General features: G+C 28.9%; 6 protein-coding genes across 7 annotated transcripts; 5 read left to right on the forward strand and 1 right to left on the reverse strand.

Moving 5' to 3' along the window:
* The first annotated feature begins 94 nt into the window (after window positions 1-94).
* Window positions 95-2,036, forward strand: rdgBbeta (cytoplasmic phosphatidylinositol transfer protein 1). Its single transcript, XM_015327529.2, has 8 exons — window positions 95-368; window positions 440-588; window positions 718-806; window positions 948-955; window positions 1,019-1,090; window positions 1,181-1,279; window positions 1,372-1,527; window positions 1,644-2,036. The coding sequence occupies exons 1-8, from the start codon at window positions 318-320 to the stop codon at window positions 1,887-1,889; spliced, it is 870 nt and encodes a 289-aa protein (XP_015183015.1). The 5' UTR covers window positions 95-317; the 3' UTR covers window positions 1,890-2,036.
* LOC107069820 (uncharacterized) lies at window positions 1,977-6,486 on the reverse strand. Its single transcript, XM_089173169.1, has 7 exons — window positions 6,479-6,486; window positions 4,813-4,889; window positions 4,530-4,733; window positions 4,000-4,208; window positions 3,734-3,874; window positions 3,576-3,672; window positions 1,977-3,507 (listed from the first exon to the last, which is right to left on the reverse strand). Exons 1-7 carry the CDS (start codon window positions 6,484-6,486, stop codon window positions 3,392-3,394), a joined length of 852 nt encoding a protein of 283 aa, XP_089029295.1. The 3' UTR covers window positions 1,977-3,391.
* Window positions 5,713-9,478, forward strand: LOC149032382 (uncharacterized). 2 transcript variants are annotated; one of them, XM_089173306.1, is made up of 3 exons: window positions 5,713-7,025; window positions 7,133-7,207; window positions 8,060-9,478. In XM_089173306.1, the coding sequence occupies exons 2-3, from the start codon at window positions 7,191-7,193 to the stop codon at window positions 9,285-9,287; spliced, it is 1,245 nt and encodes a 414-aa protein (XP_089029432.1). In that variant the 5' UTR covers window positions 5,713-7,025; window positions 7,133-7,190; the 3' UTR covers window positions 9,288-9,478. The 2 variants fall into 2 exon arrangements, with proteins under 2 accessions (XP_089029432.1, XP_089029431.1); XM_089173305.1 differs by having other exon boundaries at window positions 5,713-7,207.
* Window positions 9,479-10,721: 1,243 nt separating this feature from the next.
* On the forward strand, window positions 10,722-13,247 carry LOC149032383 (uncharacterized). Its single transcript, XM_089173206.1, has 2 exons — window positions 10,722-12,159; window positions 12,237-13,247. Exons 1-2 carry the CDS (start codon window positions 10,768-10,770, stop codon window positions 12,513-12,515), a joined length of 1,671 nt encoding a protein of 556 aa, XP_089029332.1. The 5' UTR covers window positions 10,722-10,767; the 3' UTR covers window positions 12,516-13,247.
* A 772-nt stretch (window positions 13,248-14,019) lies between these two features.
* Window positions 14,020-16,082, forward strand: LOC107069821 (uncharacterized). The gene is made up of 4 exons (XM_089173170.1): window positions 14,020-14,472; window positions 14,718-14,944; window positions 15,050-15,414; window positions 15,796-16,082. The coding sequence occupies exons 1-4, from the start codon at window positions 14,020-14,022 to the stop codon at window positions 16,080-16,082; spliced, it is 1,332 nt and encodes a 443-aa protein (XP_089029296.1).
* Window positions 16,083-17,875: 1,793 nt separating this feature from the next.
* On the forward strand, window positions 17,876-19,663 carry LOC149032384 (uncharacterized). Its single transcript, XM_089173239.1, has 2 exons — window positions 17,876-19,279; window positions 19,357-19,663. The coding sequence occupies exons 1-2, from the start codon at window positions 17,921-17,923 to the stop codon at window positions 19,555-19,557; spliced, it is 1,560 nt and encodes a 519-aa protein (XP_089029365.1). The 5' UTR covers window positions 17,876-17,920; the 3' UTR covers window positions 19,558-19,663.

The raw sequence follows: 19,663 nt of genomic DNA on the forward strand, positions 1-19,663 counted from the left end.
TACACATGACAAGACTTTTCGAAAATGCATAGAACATTTGTTTTTAGTATTTTATTATAGTTACATTTGTCGATTTAATATTGCCTAACCTAACTATCGATTTCATAGTCAAGCAAGACAGACTTCGATAAAAAGTATGCGATTGATTGTTTCATTGTGAAATTATTATGAACATTTTTTTGAACAATTATTTATCATTACATTTATGAATTAACTATCTCTTATTTATTTCATATTTAAACCATTGTAATAAAACAAATGGTTTAATAAATAATAATACATGATAAAAAGAATTAATCAAAGTGTTTACAAGAGACATGGTTTTAACTAAAGAATATCGAATATGTATGCCTCTAACTACAGAAGAGGTAAAGTATTTGTCATAGTTTATAAATATTTTTCTATTACTATTTTTAACTAATCTTTTTTTTTTATGCAGTATCGTATTGGACAACTTTATATGATAGCAAGACATAGTCATGAACAATCAGATTCTAATGACGGTGTTGAAGTTATTGAAAATGTTGAATGCGAAGATCCTGAACATGGAAAGGGTCAATATACAGAAAAAAGAATTCACCTGTCAAGGTAATTAATAAATAATCTATTAATCTGACAAATACGTGATTTGGTTGAAAAGTATTGAGCCCAAGATATAAAACATATTTGTCAATATATTTCTAATTATTATTATCATTTTTTAAAATTATATTTCAGTAAGCTTCCCTATTGGGTTCAATCAATTATACCAAAAATATTTTATGTCACAGAAAAAGCCTGGAATTATTTTCCATTTACAATGACAGGTAAATAAGTTCTTTATATTTATATACCGTTAATTATTTTTTTTTCCTTTCTTAGATTAATAAATTATTGTTGAAAACAAAATCTCATTTGTTTTAATGCGTTTCTTTTCTTTTGCATTTGTATGGATGACGCGACTGTAGTGTATACTGTAAGTATTATCATTTGAATTCAATTAAAACATTTTATTGTTAACAAATCGTACATTTTGCAGTGTTCCTTTATGCCTAAATTTAATGTATCGATAAAAACCAGATACGAGGATAACAATGGTTCTACGGAAAATGTATGTACTTTATTTGATTAATTTTAATATTAATAAAATGCATAATCAATTTTTTAATGAAACGTGTTTGTTAATATAAATATGAAACAGTGTTTAGGTTTATCTCCAATCGAACTTATACATCGAGAAGTCGATTATATTGATATTGCTTATGACGAAATATCTGCTAAACATTACAAAGAAGAAGAGGTATAATTTATACAACTGTATATAAAACAAATTTCTACGATACAGGATGATTCTATATATATATATTAAATATTATATTTTATTGATAATAGGATCCAAAGTTTTTCCAATCAAGAAGAACAGGTAGAGGTCCACTAGTCGAAGGTTGGCGTGATACTGTACAACCGATTATGTGTTCCTATAAATTAGTTAATGCTTCCTTTGAAGTGTGGGGTATGCAAACTCGGTTAGAAGATTTCATACAAAGGGTAATTCATCATATTTTTCCTTCCTATTTTTCTTTTTTTTTATTATTGTCAATTTAATCTACAATACAATTTGTTATATATGAATGTTTTATATGTGTATTTGCATGTTAAAACAGTGCATAAGAGATATTTTACTATTGGCACATCGGCAAGCATTCGCCTGGATCGATGAATGGTACGATATGAATATCGAAGATGTTAGAAAATACGAGCAGAAAATGCATGCTGAGACTAATGAAAAAATGAGAATAAAAAATGAAGCAAATGAAAATTCATCTAAACCGGCAACCCCGTCATCTTCGGTTCCTTCGTCACCTAAATCACCAACGCAATCAAATCGATCATGGTTTTCTTGGTCATAGTCGATTATTTTCAAACAAAAGGTTTTATCCCACATTCAATTAGATGGTCCTGTAGCTACAGTACAAATTGTGCAAATGAACCCTTAGCATTTTTATGTACATGTATATATATATATATATATATATATATATATATATGTATACATGCTTCAAAGATATTAACGAGTTATCATAATTGCTTTAATTAAGATAGTATCCGTCAAATCTCAGATAAATAGTATTTTTTAGCACTGATGCCATAAAATGAAGAAATATCTTGTTTTCTTATTTTTTTGTTCCTTTTTTTTTAATTCTATTTTAAATTTGTGCACAACTATTACGTAATGAATGTTGTTGATGATGACATTGAAAAAAAAAAGAAATTAATTTATAATACGTTACGCTGTCCGTAATTTTATTATGAAAACAAAAAAAGAAAAAAAAAAAAATTCTTACATTTCAATGTTTAAGTTCTAATTTAAATTTATATGTTTTTCTGATAGTTATAGAATAATATGTGTTCATTGGATTGCTACTTAAAAACATACATGACTTTTTATTGTTATCACTGATTATTGTTGCATCGTCATTTCCTACATTGTAATAGAGAAATCAATGTCTAATTACTATATATACTGAATTTGCACAGTAAAGAATTGCATAAGCAAATGTAAAACGTTGTGAGTAATATTTTAATCTACATACGAAATTTATTTTTTTTTTTTATAAATGGGAAAAAAAAGTTATTGCATTTCGTTGGGACCAAAAAAGAAAAAAAAGAAATACTTCAAAGTAACCTTTGAGTTTTGAAAATGAATGTTTTTAAAATAACATCAATGTGATTATAAATTATAAAAGAATTACGTTCAGAGCGTATTTCTTATTATTATATTATGTAAAATTAAAAATGAATGTCTTTTCTCTTAAATCCTATTTTTTAAAACATTACCGTCCGACTTAACGTTTATTATAAGAATATTTATGTATTCATTTTAATAAATTAAAATATTTTAAAAGAAATGAATAATACTTTGCATAATATTATATACCACATGTAGTTATATGTAATAATAAATGATAACATAGTACTCTAATATTACCGACAGTGTACAACACCATCTATGAAACATGATTTCACTCTTATCGACGGCTTAGTTGGTAAACTTGTACTCTACCTTACCGATCATATTTTTAAAAATCTATTGCATCAAAGTTGCATTTTCTTTTTTTTATCTTTTAAACAGAAATTTGAGACATTTGATAAAAAATAAAGCAGATAAATTTCTTTTAAACAGATTGAGACATTTGATAAAAAATAAAGCAGATAGACATTTTTATTATAAAATATCGGTAAATCAATAATGTTTTATATGTATTGCAATAAAAGAAACATGAAATTTATATTAGTACTAAACACATATGCATTAAATTTGTTCACGAAAATTCTAAACAATATTATTAGATAATGTATATTAAATAGAAAAAACGGATTAAAAAATAAATCAATAATTGACAAAGTCATTTCATACGTTGCTTCTAATTTGTCGATTGGTATGTGAAATAAGTGGATGCAATCTATCAGCGGTAGGCCAATGTAAAGGTGCAGTAGCAAGAGTATTAGTCATTTCACCAGCATTAACTAAAAAATAATTATAATTAATTTTAAATATAATCATTGTATACAAATTTCGTTGTCATTTAACGTACACCGATTGTAATTATCCGTGAATCTTATAAATGGACATAAAACAGGTAATTCATTTAGTCTCGTTGATTCTTCCAGTTGAGTTTCTTGTTGAATTTCCTAAATTGAATAAAATATATTTAAAAAATTGTTTAGAACAATTCAATTGATTTTCAATTACATTTTGATTATTTTCATTGGTTCTTGAGATGGTTGTCGATTCAAAACGACGATTATCATTAATTCGTAATTGTTTAGGTGCTTCGGTAATTAACTCTTTGAATCGTGCAGCAACTTGTTTCCATTTCAATAAATCACTTGGCTATTAAATTAATTTTAAATATATAATAATAATAATAAAAATAATAATTCTAATCTTTAATTAATATTATTAATGTTATATTATATATTTTATTAATATTATTTCTATAAATGAAAAGATTGTACTTTTAACGCGAAGAATACAGGTAAAAGAGTAATGGGTAATGGTGATCCTTGTAATTCTGTTCTTTCTGAAGGTGGTCCAGATAGTGTCAAATATCTAATTAAGTTTAGAAGATCAGCCAAAAGTTCGCTATGACGTCCACTGATATCTTGTCTTATTAAACCAAGTGCATCTCTTGCTACTACTCCTGCAGTTACTCCTGGATTATCGGCTAATTAAACATAATAATATTCATTATTTTATCTTATATCGAGTTACACGACGTTTCTTAACAGTTTCTTAACAAACTTCTTACGAAATGTTTGCAAACTCATTTTCATTGACGTACCATTACGAAATGAAGGAGTTTGATATTATTTCGTTCTCATTTATTCTGGAACTTTTGCTGACTTTAGAATGTTGAAATAATATGCAATGTTACCTTATTTATTATTTGTAAAACATGACCGCTGATTTATATAAATCGAAATATTTGGAATTCGAAATGATTTCGTAAGAAATTTTTTTTTTTTTTTTTTTTTTTACTAATAACCTAAAATTAATTCTTGAATGTGTTTCGGTATGACGGGTTTCTTCAGACGAGTTAAAAAAAGTTGCAAGGCTGCAGCACATTCCAAAGCAACGTCATCACCTAAATCCAATTGCGATGGTTTTTCACCTTTGTTTAAACAATTCAAAATTCGACGTCTAAATTTACGACGACCCGATCTACGAAATAGACCTTCCTCTCGTGCATCTTGAAAATAATTAAAAATTATTTCAGATACAATTTTCTTTAGAAAATTATTTTTCATAATATAGGAATGAATATTTACGTTCTTTCAAAAAGTTAATAATTTCTTTGACAACCAATAGAGATTTCTTCGATATTATATCATCTCCAGTATCCTGCCTGTATTAATAAACAATTATTTAGAAATTAATTATTTATATTATAAAAATTAATATTTAAAAATATTGTAATAAAATAAATGTTTCTTGACAACTAATTGAAAGAGTCGATGAAATTTTGTATTTAATTCTAATAACAAATTTTATTATATTAATAATTTAATAAACGATACGATACTAATTTAAAAATTATTTTCATATTTTATTATAAATATTTAATTATTTATTTGAAAAACTATATAAACTTATTCTATATATATATAAAAAATATAATTATTATTATATTATTATATAATACTTAACTTATATAATATTGTAAATAAATAATATAATTAATATTATAATTATAATAAATTATATTCTTTAAATAATAATAATTTAAATTTAATTTAATAATTTAATATATAATTTAATATAATAATTTATTAAAATAAATAATTATTATAATATTTAATAAATAATTAAATATTATAATATATATATATAGTTATTATAATTTATAATAAGTATATAATAAATTATAATTACTACTTATAATAAATTATAAATATTATATATTATATTTAATATTAAATTATATATATATAATTTAAATATATATTAAAACAATTTATTATAAGAGTCAATGAAATTTTGTATTTAATTCTAACAACACACATACATTCAAATTTTATTATATTAATAATTTAATAAACGATACGATCCTAATTTGAAAATCTTGTTTTAATATTTTATTATAAATACCTAATCATTTATTTAAAAAACAATATAAAATTTATTAATGAAAATATTAAAAATAATTATTTGTAAAAATTTATTAGAATAATCTCAAATAACAATTCATACCATGAAACTAACAATCATAAACAATTATTAATTATTCCCATTATTTTGAACTGATATTTAGATCAATTTGTTTTTTTCTTTTGGTACTTTATTTCTGTGCCATTTTTATTATTTTATTTTTTTTCCTATATCGATCATAGACAACAACACGTACCATTCTTCTTAACGAAACGATCATCATATCCAGAGATATCGTTCGACGTCCCTTATCACATATTCATGAAGCATACGTTTTGATAATCTAATCAGGAAACAGATTAGCTGCGTGCTCTATTGCGGTTTAGTACTATTTCGAACAATACCGCGTAATACCGCGAATTCGTGAATAATTATCATTGACATGTACAATCTAACGGCTATAATAGATATGTGGACATGAATCAAAAAAAAAAAAAAAAAAAAAAGGTATAAAAAAAGAAATCCCTTGAAAAAAATGCACAAAACCATTCCATGTATTTTTTCATTGAACACCAACGATTTTATTGTTCCAATTTGTAGCAGTAGTAGTAGTAGTACTTTAGTTTCATTCATCAAAACGAACACATGAAGCAGTAAGAGTAGTAGTAGTAGTAGTAGTAGTAAAAATGATGCTTTATTAATGTTGTAAAATTTGGTAATTTTGTTTAAACAGTTTTTAAATAATACATTTCGAATAAAATCAAATAAAATCAAACGAATCAAATGAATCAAATGAAATTGAATGAACCGATAATCGTATGGAATTTCTTTGACAAATAATTTTACCTTTGCATATTTTTAAATGAAAAATGAAAACTAAACGTATCGACGTTTGATTGATTCATTGATCAATTAATTGATTAATTATTATTCTTAATATTATACATGAATTTCAATATATGGAAAAAGTAATACGACCGTTCAAGAGTATTTAAAAAAAACCCAACAAAACTCTTATTACCGGAAGTGTAATAATAAAAAAAAAAATAAGAATAAACATGATGAATCTTACAACGAATAATATTTTATAATTATCGTATAATTATAATAATCTCGGAAGTATTGATAAAGAAACCGAAAAATAAAAAGAAAAAATAAGAAGAGAAGAAACGTGATAAATCATCCTACGATTAATAATAATTGCATAACCAATTGCGAGAAAAAAAATATATATATAATATATATCAAGGAAGAAGAGAGATGAATAAAAAAAAAAAAAAAAAAGAAAAAGAAAGAAGATATTTCCGATTCAAAATAAATAATACGGATGTGTAAAATACGAGCTTATAAAAAACGTTCATAATCAATTTGCCCATAGTTATAGAAAAGTAATGTAAGTAATATGTCGAAGATTATTAACATTTTCTTAAGAACAATTATTATATTCGCGTTGGCAAACATTGTTTGCTGTTCGAATAACTATTTATCGTATTATGGTAGAACAAGATTACCGAGATATTCTACCTGTACATCTTGCAATCGAGAATGGGCAGATGCCATGTTGTCGGCACCCTGGTAAGATAATTTATATTAAAACTATAATTTAAATTAAATTTAAATTATTATTATTATTATTATTATATATAATAATTTTAATTAATATATTTTATATATATGTTTAAATAATATAATTATTATTGTATTAATGATATTATTTATTATTTATATTAATTTAATTTATTATATTAATAGTATTAATTATATTATTTATATAAAATATTATATAAGTTAAGTATTATATAAATATTATAATATAAAATATATATATAATATAATATAAATTATATAATATTAAAATTATATCTAAGTAATATATAAATTATATAATATTAAAATTATATATATAAATAATATTACATAAATATATAATATTATTTAATAATTATATTAAATAATATAATTACTATTTAAATAATATAATTTTTAAATAAATATTGAATAAAAAAATTTATTACATTATTTGATTTTTTTATATGGGTAATTGGTCCTACATATTACGGTGTTTTTCATATATGGGTTACTATTTAATATATTTAAATAATAAAATGTAAATCAAAATAATCTTTGAACAAAAAAAATATATATATATGGGATTTTTTTATATGGGTAATTGATCCTACATATTACGGTGTTTTTCATATATGGGTTGCTATTTAATATATTTAAATAATAAAATGTAAATCAAAATAATCTTTGAACCAAAATATATCTATATATATATATATATAGAAATTCTATTTTTTTTTAATTTAATTATTAATTCCTTCCTTAGAATAAAACTAACTCGTACCACGAAACATATTTAAAGAATAAAACTAATCGAACTAATAAAAATAATAATTGATAAATTTTATTTTTTATTTTTAGGTATCCAGAAAAAAATTACGACGAAGTACAATTTGACAAAAAATTTATGGATAATAATGAAAAATTTTATAACAAACAAATTAATCCTCACTCGAGTTTAATATCAAGGAGTTTAAATTCCTTTAACAAATATGAACATCCAACTAAAAAGAGAAATAACAATCCAACAATGTTATATTCCGATGGAAGAAAGTTTTATCAAAGGGATGAAGAAGAAGATTCCTTTGAAAATGTACTACCCATTAAGTTCGATCCTTATTTAACTTCTAAAACATCAATCGATTCAACAAAACAGGATGGAAGAATACTAAATCAATACCCTTTTATGTTCAAACCTAAATCAGAAAGTAACGTAAGATCATTTAATCCTAACTCGTATCAATCGCAAAGAAAGTTTTCCGTGTTTGACGATCAACGAATGAGAAATCTTATGAAAGAGAAAGATTATAATAGTAAAGTTATAAGATTGAACAGAGATGACGATGATGATGATGATGATGATCATTTTATTTCATTCAATCAAAAAGTTCAATCATTTGTACAAGAAAATAACAAGAACGATGATTATTATAAACCATCGAGAAAATTTACAGTTGTTTATCGTGCTGATCACAATGACAAGAAAGATGATAATTCAGATTTATTTAAACAATCTAAAATTTCTCAACACTATAGCGAATCTTTCGATAAATCGTTTAACCTCGATTCCAATTCACATTTAACACGCAATCCTTCTTCCAGAGATAAAATAATTTATAATAATAATAATAATATTATTAATTGGTTAAACAAATTATCATCAAACGATTATTTAACACGTAATTATTATAATAATATGATACAAAAATCAGACGTATCGAAAATAATCGACAATGATCGATTATTGTCTAATAAAAAAGAAATCGTTTCGTTTAATCAACAGGATTCTGATAAATCATTGGAAAGTAACGATGATAAGGATTATAATATAAAAGTATCTACGAAAAATGACATTCATATTTCAGATCAACAAGATATTATTAATAACGAGGAAGAAAAGTTACGTTCTATGCAAAAGGTGGTAGATGATGATGATGATGATGATGATGATGATTCTTCCATCAAGGAAAAAACTTCTTTCAAATTTGACCCCAATTTTCTAGATGATATTGAATATCCCTCTGCTGAATTTACAGAATCAACTAACACGGACGAATTCACAGAGAGCTCAATGATGACAGAGAATTGATGATGATAATAATGCGACTACTATTCCCCTTTGTGCATAAATTTTCTTTTTTTTTCTTTCCTTTCATCTAACATTTTTCTGGAACCAATATTTTGTGGTTACTCGATTTCAAGATTTGTTAGTTATAATTCTTTGTATGTTTTGTACTTAAAAAAAAAATGTTAATAATAAATAAAGTTATGTACATTGGAAATATTTGAATATTGTTTTTATTTTATTGTAATATATATGCATGAATAATATATAGTATTTGATAATAAATAAAAATAAAATTGCATTTTATATTTAAAAATTATTTTCTATTTTTAATACCTAGAATTTTATTTTATTTTATTTTATTTTAATTAAATTAATATAATTTTAATTTAAATTAATATTCTAATAATATATAAATATATTACAATATTAATTTAATATATAATATTTTAATAATACAAATATATTATAATATTTATATAATATACAATATTTTATAATAATATAAATATATATTAGAAAATTAGTTTAATATAGAGTATTAAAATATTGTATATAACATATAATATTATAATTTATAATAGATATAATATATAATTATATTTAATTAAAATACTTATATATTTACATTTATAATTAAAATATTATAATAAAATTATTTAATTTAAATATAAATAATAAATATTTAATAATAAAATAAGATTGAAATTAGAAAATTGTTATATTTTAAAATAATAATAAATTATATATATGCCTAAAATCTACTTTAAAATAAATCATATTTATTTATTAACCCCCCACCCCATAACTATATAAATTATATTTTTGATTTCTATTTTATGTACCATTTTGAATAATTCTTTTAAAGTCATTCAAATTATTAAAATAATACTTTTGCAATTATTATCCATGTAAAATTAACGAATACAATAACCTACATTCTTAAAAATAATTCATTTCAATATTATACTTTATTACCGATATTCCAATGCAATATAAAAGATAATTAATTAATAAAAAAAACGATGTATAACCTTATGAAATATATTGTGTACTTATTGCAAAATAAAACTGATTTATTTCTTTCGTATAATATAATAATGCGTAAACGAGAAATTAGTTCATCCAAATAGAAACAAAATCGCTTTGTAATCGTTTGTGCAATCAATTAAAAAGAATGTCAAATACCTTTATTGTGTCACGCATGTTAATAATAGTATAATAATAATAATAATATTTGATATATGTGTTATTCGCAATTTTTTCCCCGTTTAATTACGAAATGAATACAACAAAAAAGTAAAGAAAAGTAAAACGGAAATGAAAGATCGATGCGTACGTTGGATGCTTGTGAAATTTTGCATACCGCAGTTTCGCACGAGATGGCAAAATAATTGATGACAGTGATTCCCTTTAAAAAGCTGCATCGCGAATCGTTTCTACATCATTTCGGTGCAACAGTTCGATCATTAAACAGCAACCGGTCAAATTCCAGTAGGAAACAATGCGTTTTACGATCGTTGGGTGCCTATTAGCGGTGTTCTTGGCTAACGCCATAGCCGGACCAATAAAGAAGATTTCTGATAAGAAATCTTTAATAGAAAATACGAAAGTCGAAAAGGAAGAACTGAAGATTGATGAAATTGGTGCTGACAAGGATAGATCAAAGAAATCAACTACAACGTTCTGCGTTGAAATTCGTCCAGGAAGCAACGAGCCTGTTCAGTGTTCATGCAAGGATAAGGAAACGCATGAAAAACATTTGGCTGTTCAACAAGTACCTCAACCAGTTCCTTACGCTGCACCACAGCCACCAGCTCCAATTCAACCGGCCAGTCAACCTCATAACGTGAATATCATTCATGCACCTGCCCAGCCACCTCAAACTTTGAACATCATTCAACCAGCTCCAACTTTACACGCCGTACAATTTCTTCAACCGCAGTCACCTCAAGGCCCATCAAACTTTCAAACTCTAAACTTTTTGCAACCGTCCAGTCACAATAACGAACCGTATCATCAGACTCTTCACTTCACGGTACCATCCGAAGAACCAAAGAAACAATCCGAAGAACCAAAGAAACCATCCGAGCCAGTTCAATATGAAAGAATCATTGTAGTTTCAACAACACCTAGTCCACCTGCAGAAACTATCAAAGAAATAATCGTTCCTGAACCAGCACCTGAAGTAATAATCATTCCTCAACCAGCTCCTTCGACAACTCCCGAACCAATTCCTGAACCAACAACACCTCAACCCGAACATACCGATAGTGCTCACAAATCGGAAATTAACGTTTCTGTAGTAACAGAAGATAAGAAGGATCAAGAAGAACAAAAACCTCAACCATCTATCTTGATAGAACCTGTTCAAACTCCTGTAGAACCAGTTCACGTTTTACCATACTCTCATGAACCTCAATCTTACGAAAAAGAAGTTGTAGTAGTACCCAATCCTATTTTTGTACAACACCAAGAAAATTGTCCAGCTGCTCTCATTCAAATACCATCCATTCGTTACCAACCATCAGAATCGATTATCCAATTTCCAGGATCATCTTACCAACAAGGTGGACAATTCCAAACCGAGTGCAGTTGCAAACAAACTCGTCCAGTAAATTCAAATCTTCATTTGGTTAACCCAACTTCCTCGTTAAGATATCAGCATGATAGAACCCAGACTGCCCCAATGGTCAGCCATCCACATGGTTTGGTTTATGGTGGCCACATGGTTGGCGCGGATCATTCAACTTGGACTCCAAAGCACTTGTTAGATGGTCACCAATCGCATTCACCACATCGTGGCATGGTTTCTCTTTCTAATCAACCATCAACTCCACCATTGCTCATCAGCATGCAAAAGAATAGAAACAAGGAGGGTATGCAAGAAGAAATGGTAAGTAGTTGAATAATTCAATTACTAAATGAGATTCAATGTTTTATTACAATAATTTCAATAATTTTATTTTTTAGAGTGGTATGACCGGTATGATCGATATGAATGGTATGAATGGAATGAACGGCATGAATGGTATGACAGGACGTAATGACGAACAAACTCTTAACTCGTCGAATAATATGAAGTCTGAATTACCAGCCATGATGAATTTTGAAAATCGAAATGAACAACATCTTGACAACGAAATGATGAGACCAAGATACGCCAGAAACGATAAGAATGCCAAAATTACTGACAAAACGGTCGAAACGAAAACAATCAATGAAATAACTTCATCAATTAAGAAAGATTAATTTTGACAAATTACAACGACTAATCAACAATTTACATTGACTTGGATTACTACAACAAAATGTGCCATTCTAATATAATTTACTTTTTTTCTAATTTTTCTAATTTTTATTTCAATATCGTTTTTAATATTACGATCGATGAAATGTACAAATAAATAAATAATTAATAATAATACTAATAATAATAATAATATTTGGTTAAACAAATTATCATCAAACGATTATTTAACACGTAATTATTATAATAATGTGATACAAAAATCAGATGTATCGAAAATAATCGACAATGATCGATTATTGTCTGATAGAAAAGAAATCGTTTCATTTAATCAACAGGATTCTGATAAATCATTGGAAAGTAACGATGATAAGGAATATAATATAACAGTATCTACGAAAATTGACGATTATATTTTAGATCAACAAGATATTACTAATAACGAGGAAGAAAAGTTACGTTCTATGCAAAAGGTGGTAGATGATGATGATGATGATGATGATGATTCTTCCATCAAGGAAAAAACTTCTTTCAAGTTTGACCCCAATTTTCTAGATGATATTGAATATCCTTCTGCTGTATTTACAGAATCAACTAACACGGACGAATCCACAGAGAGCTCAATGATGACAGAGAATTGATGATGATAATAATGCGACTACTATTCCCCTTTGTGCATAAATTTTCTTTTTTTCTTTCCTTTCATCTAACATTTTTCTGGAACCAATATTTTGTGGTTACTCGATTTCAAGATTTGTTAGTTATAATTCTTTGTATGTTTTGTACTTAAAAAAAAATGTTAATAATAAATAAAGTTATGTACATTGGAAATATTTGAATATTGTTTTTATTTTATTGTAATATATATGCATGAATAATATATAGTATTTGATAATAAATAAAAATAAAATTGCATTTTATATTCAAAAATTATTTTCTATTTTTAATACCTAGAATTTTATTTTATTTTATTTTATTTTAATTAAATTAATATAATTATAATTTAAATTAATATTCTAATAATATATAAATATATTACAATATTAATTTAATATAAAGTATTATAATAATATACTGTGTTAGCATAACAGCTGCTAGTCTCGGAGAAGGAATACTTGTTTGTAGTGGTCCCCGGGGTGGGTGGGTCCCAATCATCACGACACAGCGCGTCCTCAGGTTGCGGATAGAGGAAGGACCTCTTGGTCCATCATAGGGACTGAGGTTAGTTGCGAATGAATTGAATAAGCTGTCGCGGACAGCTGACTTGGAATTGGCCCTCCTGTTCGGGGGTTGGGCGTAGGTCTGATCACCCCACTCCGTAAAAAGACTTTATCAAGAAATAAAAAAAAACCGCCATGAATTCTGCTAGGGTAAAATTTTCCGTAGGTAAACTAGTCCCCCGTTCGGATCTCCGGGTGGGGGATTACCTTGGGGAATTCGTGTCGGGTAAAGTCAAAATACGAAAGGGATTTGCGAAGCCTGTTCAGACCCAGGGCATTCCAGGTGATGGTCGGGGAGGTCGAGAAGTACGGAGTAGAAATCGTCGCGCTACAAGAAACTCAATGGGCTGGGGGAGGTTCGGTCAACGCGGGGGCGTATAAGCTTTATTATGGGGGGTCGAAGACCTATAGTTTCGGCGTCAGGTTCATGATTAGGAAAATAATACTATCCGCAGTAAAAGACATTAGGTTTATAAATGAAAGATTAGGATTGATCATATTGCAGGGACGATGGTACAAGATCGCGATTATTAATGTGCACGCGCCGACGGAAGATAAAGAGGACGAAGTTAAAGACGGGTTCTACGAGGAACTTGAGCGCGTCGTGGATCAATTGCCGAAAGATTACATGAAGATAGTCGTGGGAGATTTTAACTCGAAAATCGGTAAAGAAGAGTTCTTTAGACCAACGATCGGGCCTGAGAGTCTCCATGAGGAAAGTAACGATAACGGAGTAAGGGTAATTAACTTTGCGACCGGGACAAATCTCATCGTTAAAAGCACGTTTTTTAAACACAAAAATATCCATAAACAAACCTGGATTTCCCCGGACGGAGATACGCGTAACCAAATAGATCACGTTCTGGCAGATAAACGACGACACACCAACTTACTAGATGTTAGGTCGTATAGGGAGGGGCGGATTGTGATTCGGATCATTTTCTGGTTATTGCTAGGATGAGGGAACGGCTTTCCATAAATAAGAACAATGGACAGCGTATAGGAAATAAACGGATAAACGTAGAAAAGATTATCAAGGGAGAAAACGGAATAAAGTACGCGGCCGAAGTAACGAAAAGACTCGCGTCGGCAAAGGAAACTGACGAAGCAGACGAGAATACGGATAGAAAATGGGAAAACATACGCGACGCGATGGTCAAATCGACGGAAGCTATCGTTGGTTTTTGCAAAAGGCACAAAAACAAATCATGGTTCGACGAATAATGCGAGTTAGCTGTCAAAGTCCGAAACGAAGCGCGTATCTCGTGGCTAACCCAAAACACGGATCTAACCCGGGACCAATTTCACAATATTAGGCAAGCAACTCAAAATTTAATGAAGAACAAGAAACGACAATTTTTAAAACAAAAAGTTGAGGAAATTGATGAAAATTGCCAAAGCAGTAACGTCCGTGGTATGTACGCGGGGATTAACAGATTCAGAAAGGAATTCCAAGCTAGGACGGATTTAGTGAAAGATGCGAACAACAATTTGGTTTCGGATACAACGAGGATATTAAACACGTGGAAAAATTATTTTGATCGGTTATTAAATGTAGAATCTGAGAACGACCGGGAAACTGAGAATTTCGAGTTCCATACGGTGGAACCTATGGTTAGTGAACCAACGATGTTAGAAGTAAAAAGCGCAATTAAAAAACTAAAAAATCATAAATCACTAGGTAACAACTCGATTCCTGCGGAGCTAATAAAATGGGAGAGGGGAAATAGATTGATCGAAAAAATTTTCGAGCTAATCAAATTAATATGGAGCAAGGAAACATTGCTGGAACAATGGAAAGAGTCGATTATAATCCTAATCTTTAAAAAGGGAGATAAAATAGATTGTAATAATTACCGGGGTATTTCACTTTTACCGACGTGTTACAAAATACTATCAAAAATCTTGCTAGCTAGGATAGTACCGTATGCGGACGAGATAATAGGAGATCACCAGTAGGGTTTTAGGAGAAATAGATCGACTACAGACAAAATTTTTGCTATTCGGCAGATCTTAGAGAAAAAATGGGACTTTAATTAGCCAGTACATAAACTTTATATAGATTTTCAAAAAGCGTACGACTCGGTAAAACGAGAAAAAATGCACGAAATCCTAATACGACAGGGGATACCAAGAAAATTGGTCAACCTTGTTCAACTTTGCCTAAAGGAAACTAGGGGTAAAGTGAGGTTAGGTAATCAAATGTCGGAAGATTTTAATATACATAACGGGTTAAAACAGGGGGATGCATTGTCACCCCTTTTGTTCAATTTAGTACTGGAATGTGCTGTCAAAGAACTGCAGAAAAATAAAGATGGTCTACAGTTGAACGGGACAACAGAATGTTGACATACGCGGACAATATTGCTTTGTTAGGGGACAATGAACAGGCATTAATTAATAACACAAAAATATTAATAGATAGTATTAAAGATCTGGGATTGCAAATAAGCGCGGAAAAAACCAAATATATGGTAACTGATAGAGCTCAGAATGGCCTAGTACTGGAACTTAGGTCGTCTGGGATAAAACTTTTGAGCGGGTCAGCAACTTTAGGTATATTTAGAATCGATCATAAACCAGACGAACGAAATTAACGAAGAACTTAAAAAAAGAATCCATCTAGGCAATTCATGTTTCTATTCGGTTAACAAATTACTCAGCTTGCGGTTGCTGTCTAGGCGATTAAAAATCAGGATATACAGAACAATCATCCTGCCGGTAGTCCTTTAGGGTAGCGAATCGTGATCGCTTACGTTACGGGAAGAAAAGAAATTTAGGGTTTTCGAAAACAAAGTTCCTCGTAAAATCTTCGGTGCAAAACGCGATGAGGAAACGGGCGAATGGAGAAAACTCCATAACGTTGAGGTACATCGATTGTACAACAAACCGGACATTATCAACGTCGTAAAATCATGCCGATTAAGATGGGTTGGTCACGTGGCACGCATGGGGGAGGATCGAACGGCGCACAAAATATTGGTCGGTATACCAAACGGGAAAAGACCACTAGGTAGACCGAGACGTAGATGAGAGGATAATATTAGAAGAGACCTGAAAGAAATAGGATACGAAGACCGCGAATGGAAGAATTGAGCTCAAGGACGGGAACAATGGCGGGATTTGGTATTTGCGGCAATGAACTTTCGAGTTCCTATATATAACGGCAGTTAATAATAATAATAATTATAATATTATAAATATATTATAATATTAATTTAATATGCAGTATAATAATATTGTGTGTATATAACATATAATATGTTATCATATATATATTATGATATTATAATTTATAATAAATACAATATATAATTATATTTAATTAAAATACTTATATATTTACATTTATAATTATAATATTATATTTAGTTAATAATAAAATAAAATTGAAATTGGATAATTATTATACTTTAAAATAATAATAAATTAAATATATGCCTAAAATCTACTTTAAAATAAATCATATTTATTTATTAACCCCCCACCCCATAACTATATAAATTATATTTTTGATTTCTATTTTATGTACCATTTTGAATAATTCTTTTAAAGTCATTCAAATTATTAAAATAATACTTTTGCAATTATTATCCATGTAAAATTAACGAATACAATAACCTACATTCTTAAAAATAATTCATTTCAATATTATAATTTATTACCGATATTCCAATGCAATATAAAAGATAATTAATTAATAAAAAAAACGATGTATAACCTTATGAAATATATTGTGTACTTATTGCAAAATAAAACTAATTTATTTCTTTCGTATAATATAATAATGCGTAAACGAGAAATTAGTTCATCCAAATAGAAACAAAATCGCTTTGTAATCGATTGTGCAATCAATTAAAAAAAATGTCAAATACCTTTATTGTGTCACGCATGTTAATAATAATATAATAATAATAATATTTGATATATGTGTTATTCGCAATTTTTTCCCCGTTTAATTACGAAATGAATACAACAAAAAGTAAAGAAAAGTAAAACGGAAATGAAAGATCGATGCGTACGTTGGATGCTTGTGAAATTTTGCATACCGCAGTTTCGCACGAGATGGCAAAATAATTGATGACAGTGATTCCCTTTAAAAAGCTGCATCGCGAATCGTTTCTACATCATTTCGGTGCAACAGTTCGATCATTAAACAGCAACCGGTCAAATTCCAGTAGGAAACAATGCGTTTTACGATCGTTGGGTGCCTATTAGCGGTGTTCTTGGCTAACGCCATAGCCGGACCAATAAAGAAGATTTCTGATAAGAAATCTTTAATAGAAAATACGAAAGTCGAAAAGGAAGAACTGAAGATTGATGAAATTGGTGCTGACAAGGATAGATCAAAGAAATCAACTACAACGTTCTGCGTTGAAATTCGTCCAGGAAGCAACGAGCCTGTTCAGTGTTCATGCAAGGATAAGGAAACGCATGAAAAACATTTGGCTGTTCAACAAGTACCTCAACCAGTTCCTTACGCTGCACCACAGCCACCAGCTCCAATTCAACCGGCCAGTCAACCTCATAGCGTGAATATCATTCATGCACCTGCCCTGCCACCTCAAACTTTGAACATCATTCAACCAGCTCCAACTTTACACGCCGTACAATTTCTTCAACCGCAGTCACCTCAAGGCCCATCGAGCATTCAAACTCTAAACTTCTTGCAACCGTCCAACTACAAGAACGAACCGTATCATCAGACTTTTAACTTTACGGTACCATCCGAAGAACCAAAGAAACAATCCGAAGAACCAAAGAAACCATCCGAGCCAGTTCAATATGAAAGAATCATTGTAGTTCCAACAACACCTAGTCCACCTGCAGAAACTATCAAAGAAATAATCGTTCCTGAACCAGCACCTGAAGTAATAATCATTCCTCAACCAGCTCCTTCGACAACTCCCGAACCAATTCCTGAACCAACAACTCCTCAACCCGAACATACCGATAGTGCTCACAAATCGGAAATTAACGTTTCTGTAGTAACAGAAGATAAGAAGGATCAAGAAGAACAAAAACCTCAACCATCTATCTTGATAGAACCTGTTCAAACTCCTGTAGAACCAGCTCACGTTTTACCATACTCTCATGAACCTCAATCTTACGAAAAAGAAGTTGTAGTAGTACCCAATCCTATTTTAGTAGAACACCAAGAAAATTGTCCAGCTGCTCTCATTCAAATACCATCCATTCGTTACCAACCATCAGAATCGATTATCCAATTTCCAGGATCATCTTACCAACAAGGTGGACAATTCCAAACCGAGTGCAGTTGCAAACAAACACGTCCAGTAAATTCAAATCTTCATTTGGTTAACCCAACTTCCTCGTTAAGACATCATCATCATGATAGAACCCAGATTGTCCCAATGGTCATCTATCCACCTTCTTCCCCAACAGTTGGCATGCCATCATTAGCTGGCTACCAATCGCATTCACCACATCGTGATATGTTTTCTATTTCTGGTCAACCATCCACTCCACCAATGGTCATCAGCATGCAATCGATTAGAAATAAGGAGGGTATGCAAGAAGAAATGGTAAGTAATTGAATAATTCAATTACAAAATGAGATTCAATGTTTTATTACAATAATTTCAATGATTTTATTTTTTAGAGTGGTATGACCGATATGAATGGTATGAGTGGTATGAATGGCATGAATGGTATGACAGGACGTAATAACGAACAAACTTCTAACACGTCGAATAATATGATGTCTGAATTGCCACCCTTGATGAGCTTCATTTCCGATAAGAATACCAAAAAATCTGACGAAACGGTCGAAACGAAAAAAATCAATGAAAAAACTTCATGAGTTCAGAAAGATTAATTTGAACAAATTACAACGACTAATCAACAATTTACATTGACTTGGATTACTATTACAAAATGTGCCATTCTAATATAATTTACTTTTTTTC

Source organism: Polistes dominula, unplaced genomic scaffold, assembly GCF_049000335.1.
Source record: "Polistes dominula isolate Pdom_NZ unplaced genomic scaffold, Pdom_raw_medaka scaffold_35, whole genome shotgun sequence".
Lineage (NCBI taxonomy): Eukaryota > Metazoa > Arthropoda > Insecta > Hymenoptera > Vespidae > Polistes > Polistes dominula.

Excerpts from the sequence above, each read along its gene's own strand:
- rdgBbeta (XM_015327529.2), top strand. The coding sequence starts at position 318 with ATGGTTTTAACTAAAGAATATCGAATATGTATGCCTCTAACTACAGAA. Across the intron at positions 589-717 it reads AAAAGAATTCACCTGTCAAG|TAAGCTTCCCTATTGGGTTC; the intron begins GTAATTAATAAA and ends ATTATATTTCAG. Across the intron at positions 1,528-1,643 it reads TAGAAGATTTCATACAAAGG|TGCATAAGAGATATTTTACT; the intron begins GTAATTCATCAT and ends ATGTTAAAACAG.
- LOC149032382 (XM_089173305.1), top strand. The coding sequence starts at position 7,035 with ATGTCGAAGATTATTAACATTTTCTTAAGAACAATTATTATATTCGCG. Across the intron at positions 7,208-8,059 it reads GCCATGTTGTCGGCACCCTG|GTATCCAGAAAAAAATTACG; the intron begins GTAAGATAATTT and ends TTTTATTTTTAG.
- LOC149032384 (XM_089173239.1), top strand. The coding sequence starts at position 17,921 with ATGCGTTTTACGATCGTTGGGTGCCTATTAGCGGTGTTCTTGGCTAAC. Across the intron at positions 19,280-19,356 it reads AGGGTATGCAAGAAGAAATG|AGTGGTATGACCGATATGAA; the intron begins GTAAGTAATTGA and ends TTTATTTTTTAG.
- LOC149032383 (XM_089173206.1), top strand. The coding sequence starts at position 10,768 with ATGCGTTTTACGATCGTTGGGTGCCTATTAGCGGTGTTCTTGGCTAAC. Across the intron at positions 12,160-12,236 it reads AGGGTATGCAAGAAGAAATG|AGTGGTATGACCGGTATGAT; the intron begins GTAAGTAGTTGA and ends TTTATTTTTTAG.
- LOC107069821 (XM_089173170.1), top strand. The coding sequence starts at position 14,020 with ATGGTCGGGGAGGTCGAGAAGTACGGAGTAGAAATCGTCGCGCTACAA. Across the intron at positions 14,473-14,717 it reads GTAACGATAACGGAGTAAGG|AACAATGGACAGCGTATAGG; the intron begins GTAATTAACTTT and ends TCCATAAATAAG. Across the intron at positions 15,415-15,795 it reads AAAAAATCATAAATCACTAG|ATTTTCAAAAAGCGTACGAC; the intron begins GTAACAACTCGA and ends AACTTTATATAG.
- LOC107069820 (XM_089173169.1), bottom strand. Across the intron at positions 3,875-3,999 it reads CTGTATTCTTCGCGTTAAAA|CCAAGTGATTTATTGAAATG; the intron begins GTACAATCTTTT and ends TTAATTTAATAG. Across the intron at positions 3,508-3,575 it reads CACGGATAATTACAATCGGT|TTAATGCTGGTGAAATGACT; the intron begins GTACGTTAAATG and ends ATTATTTTTTAG.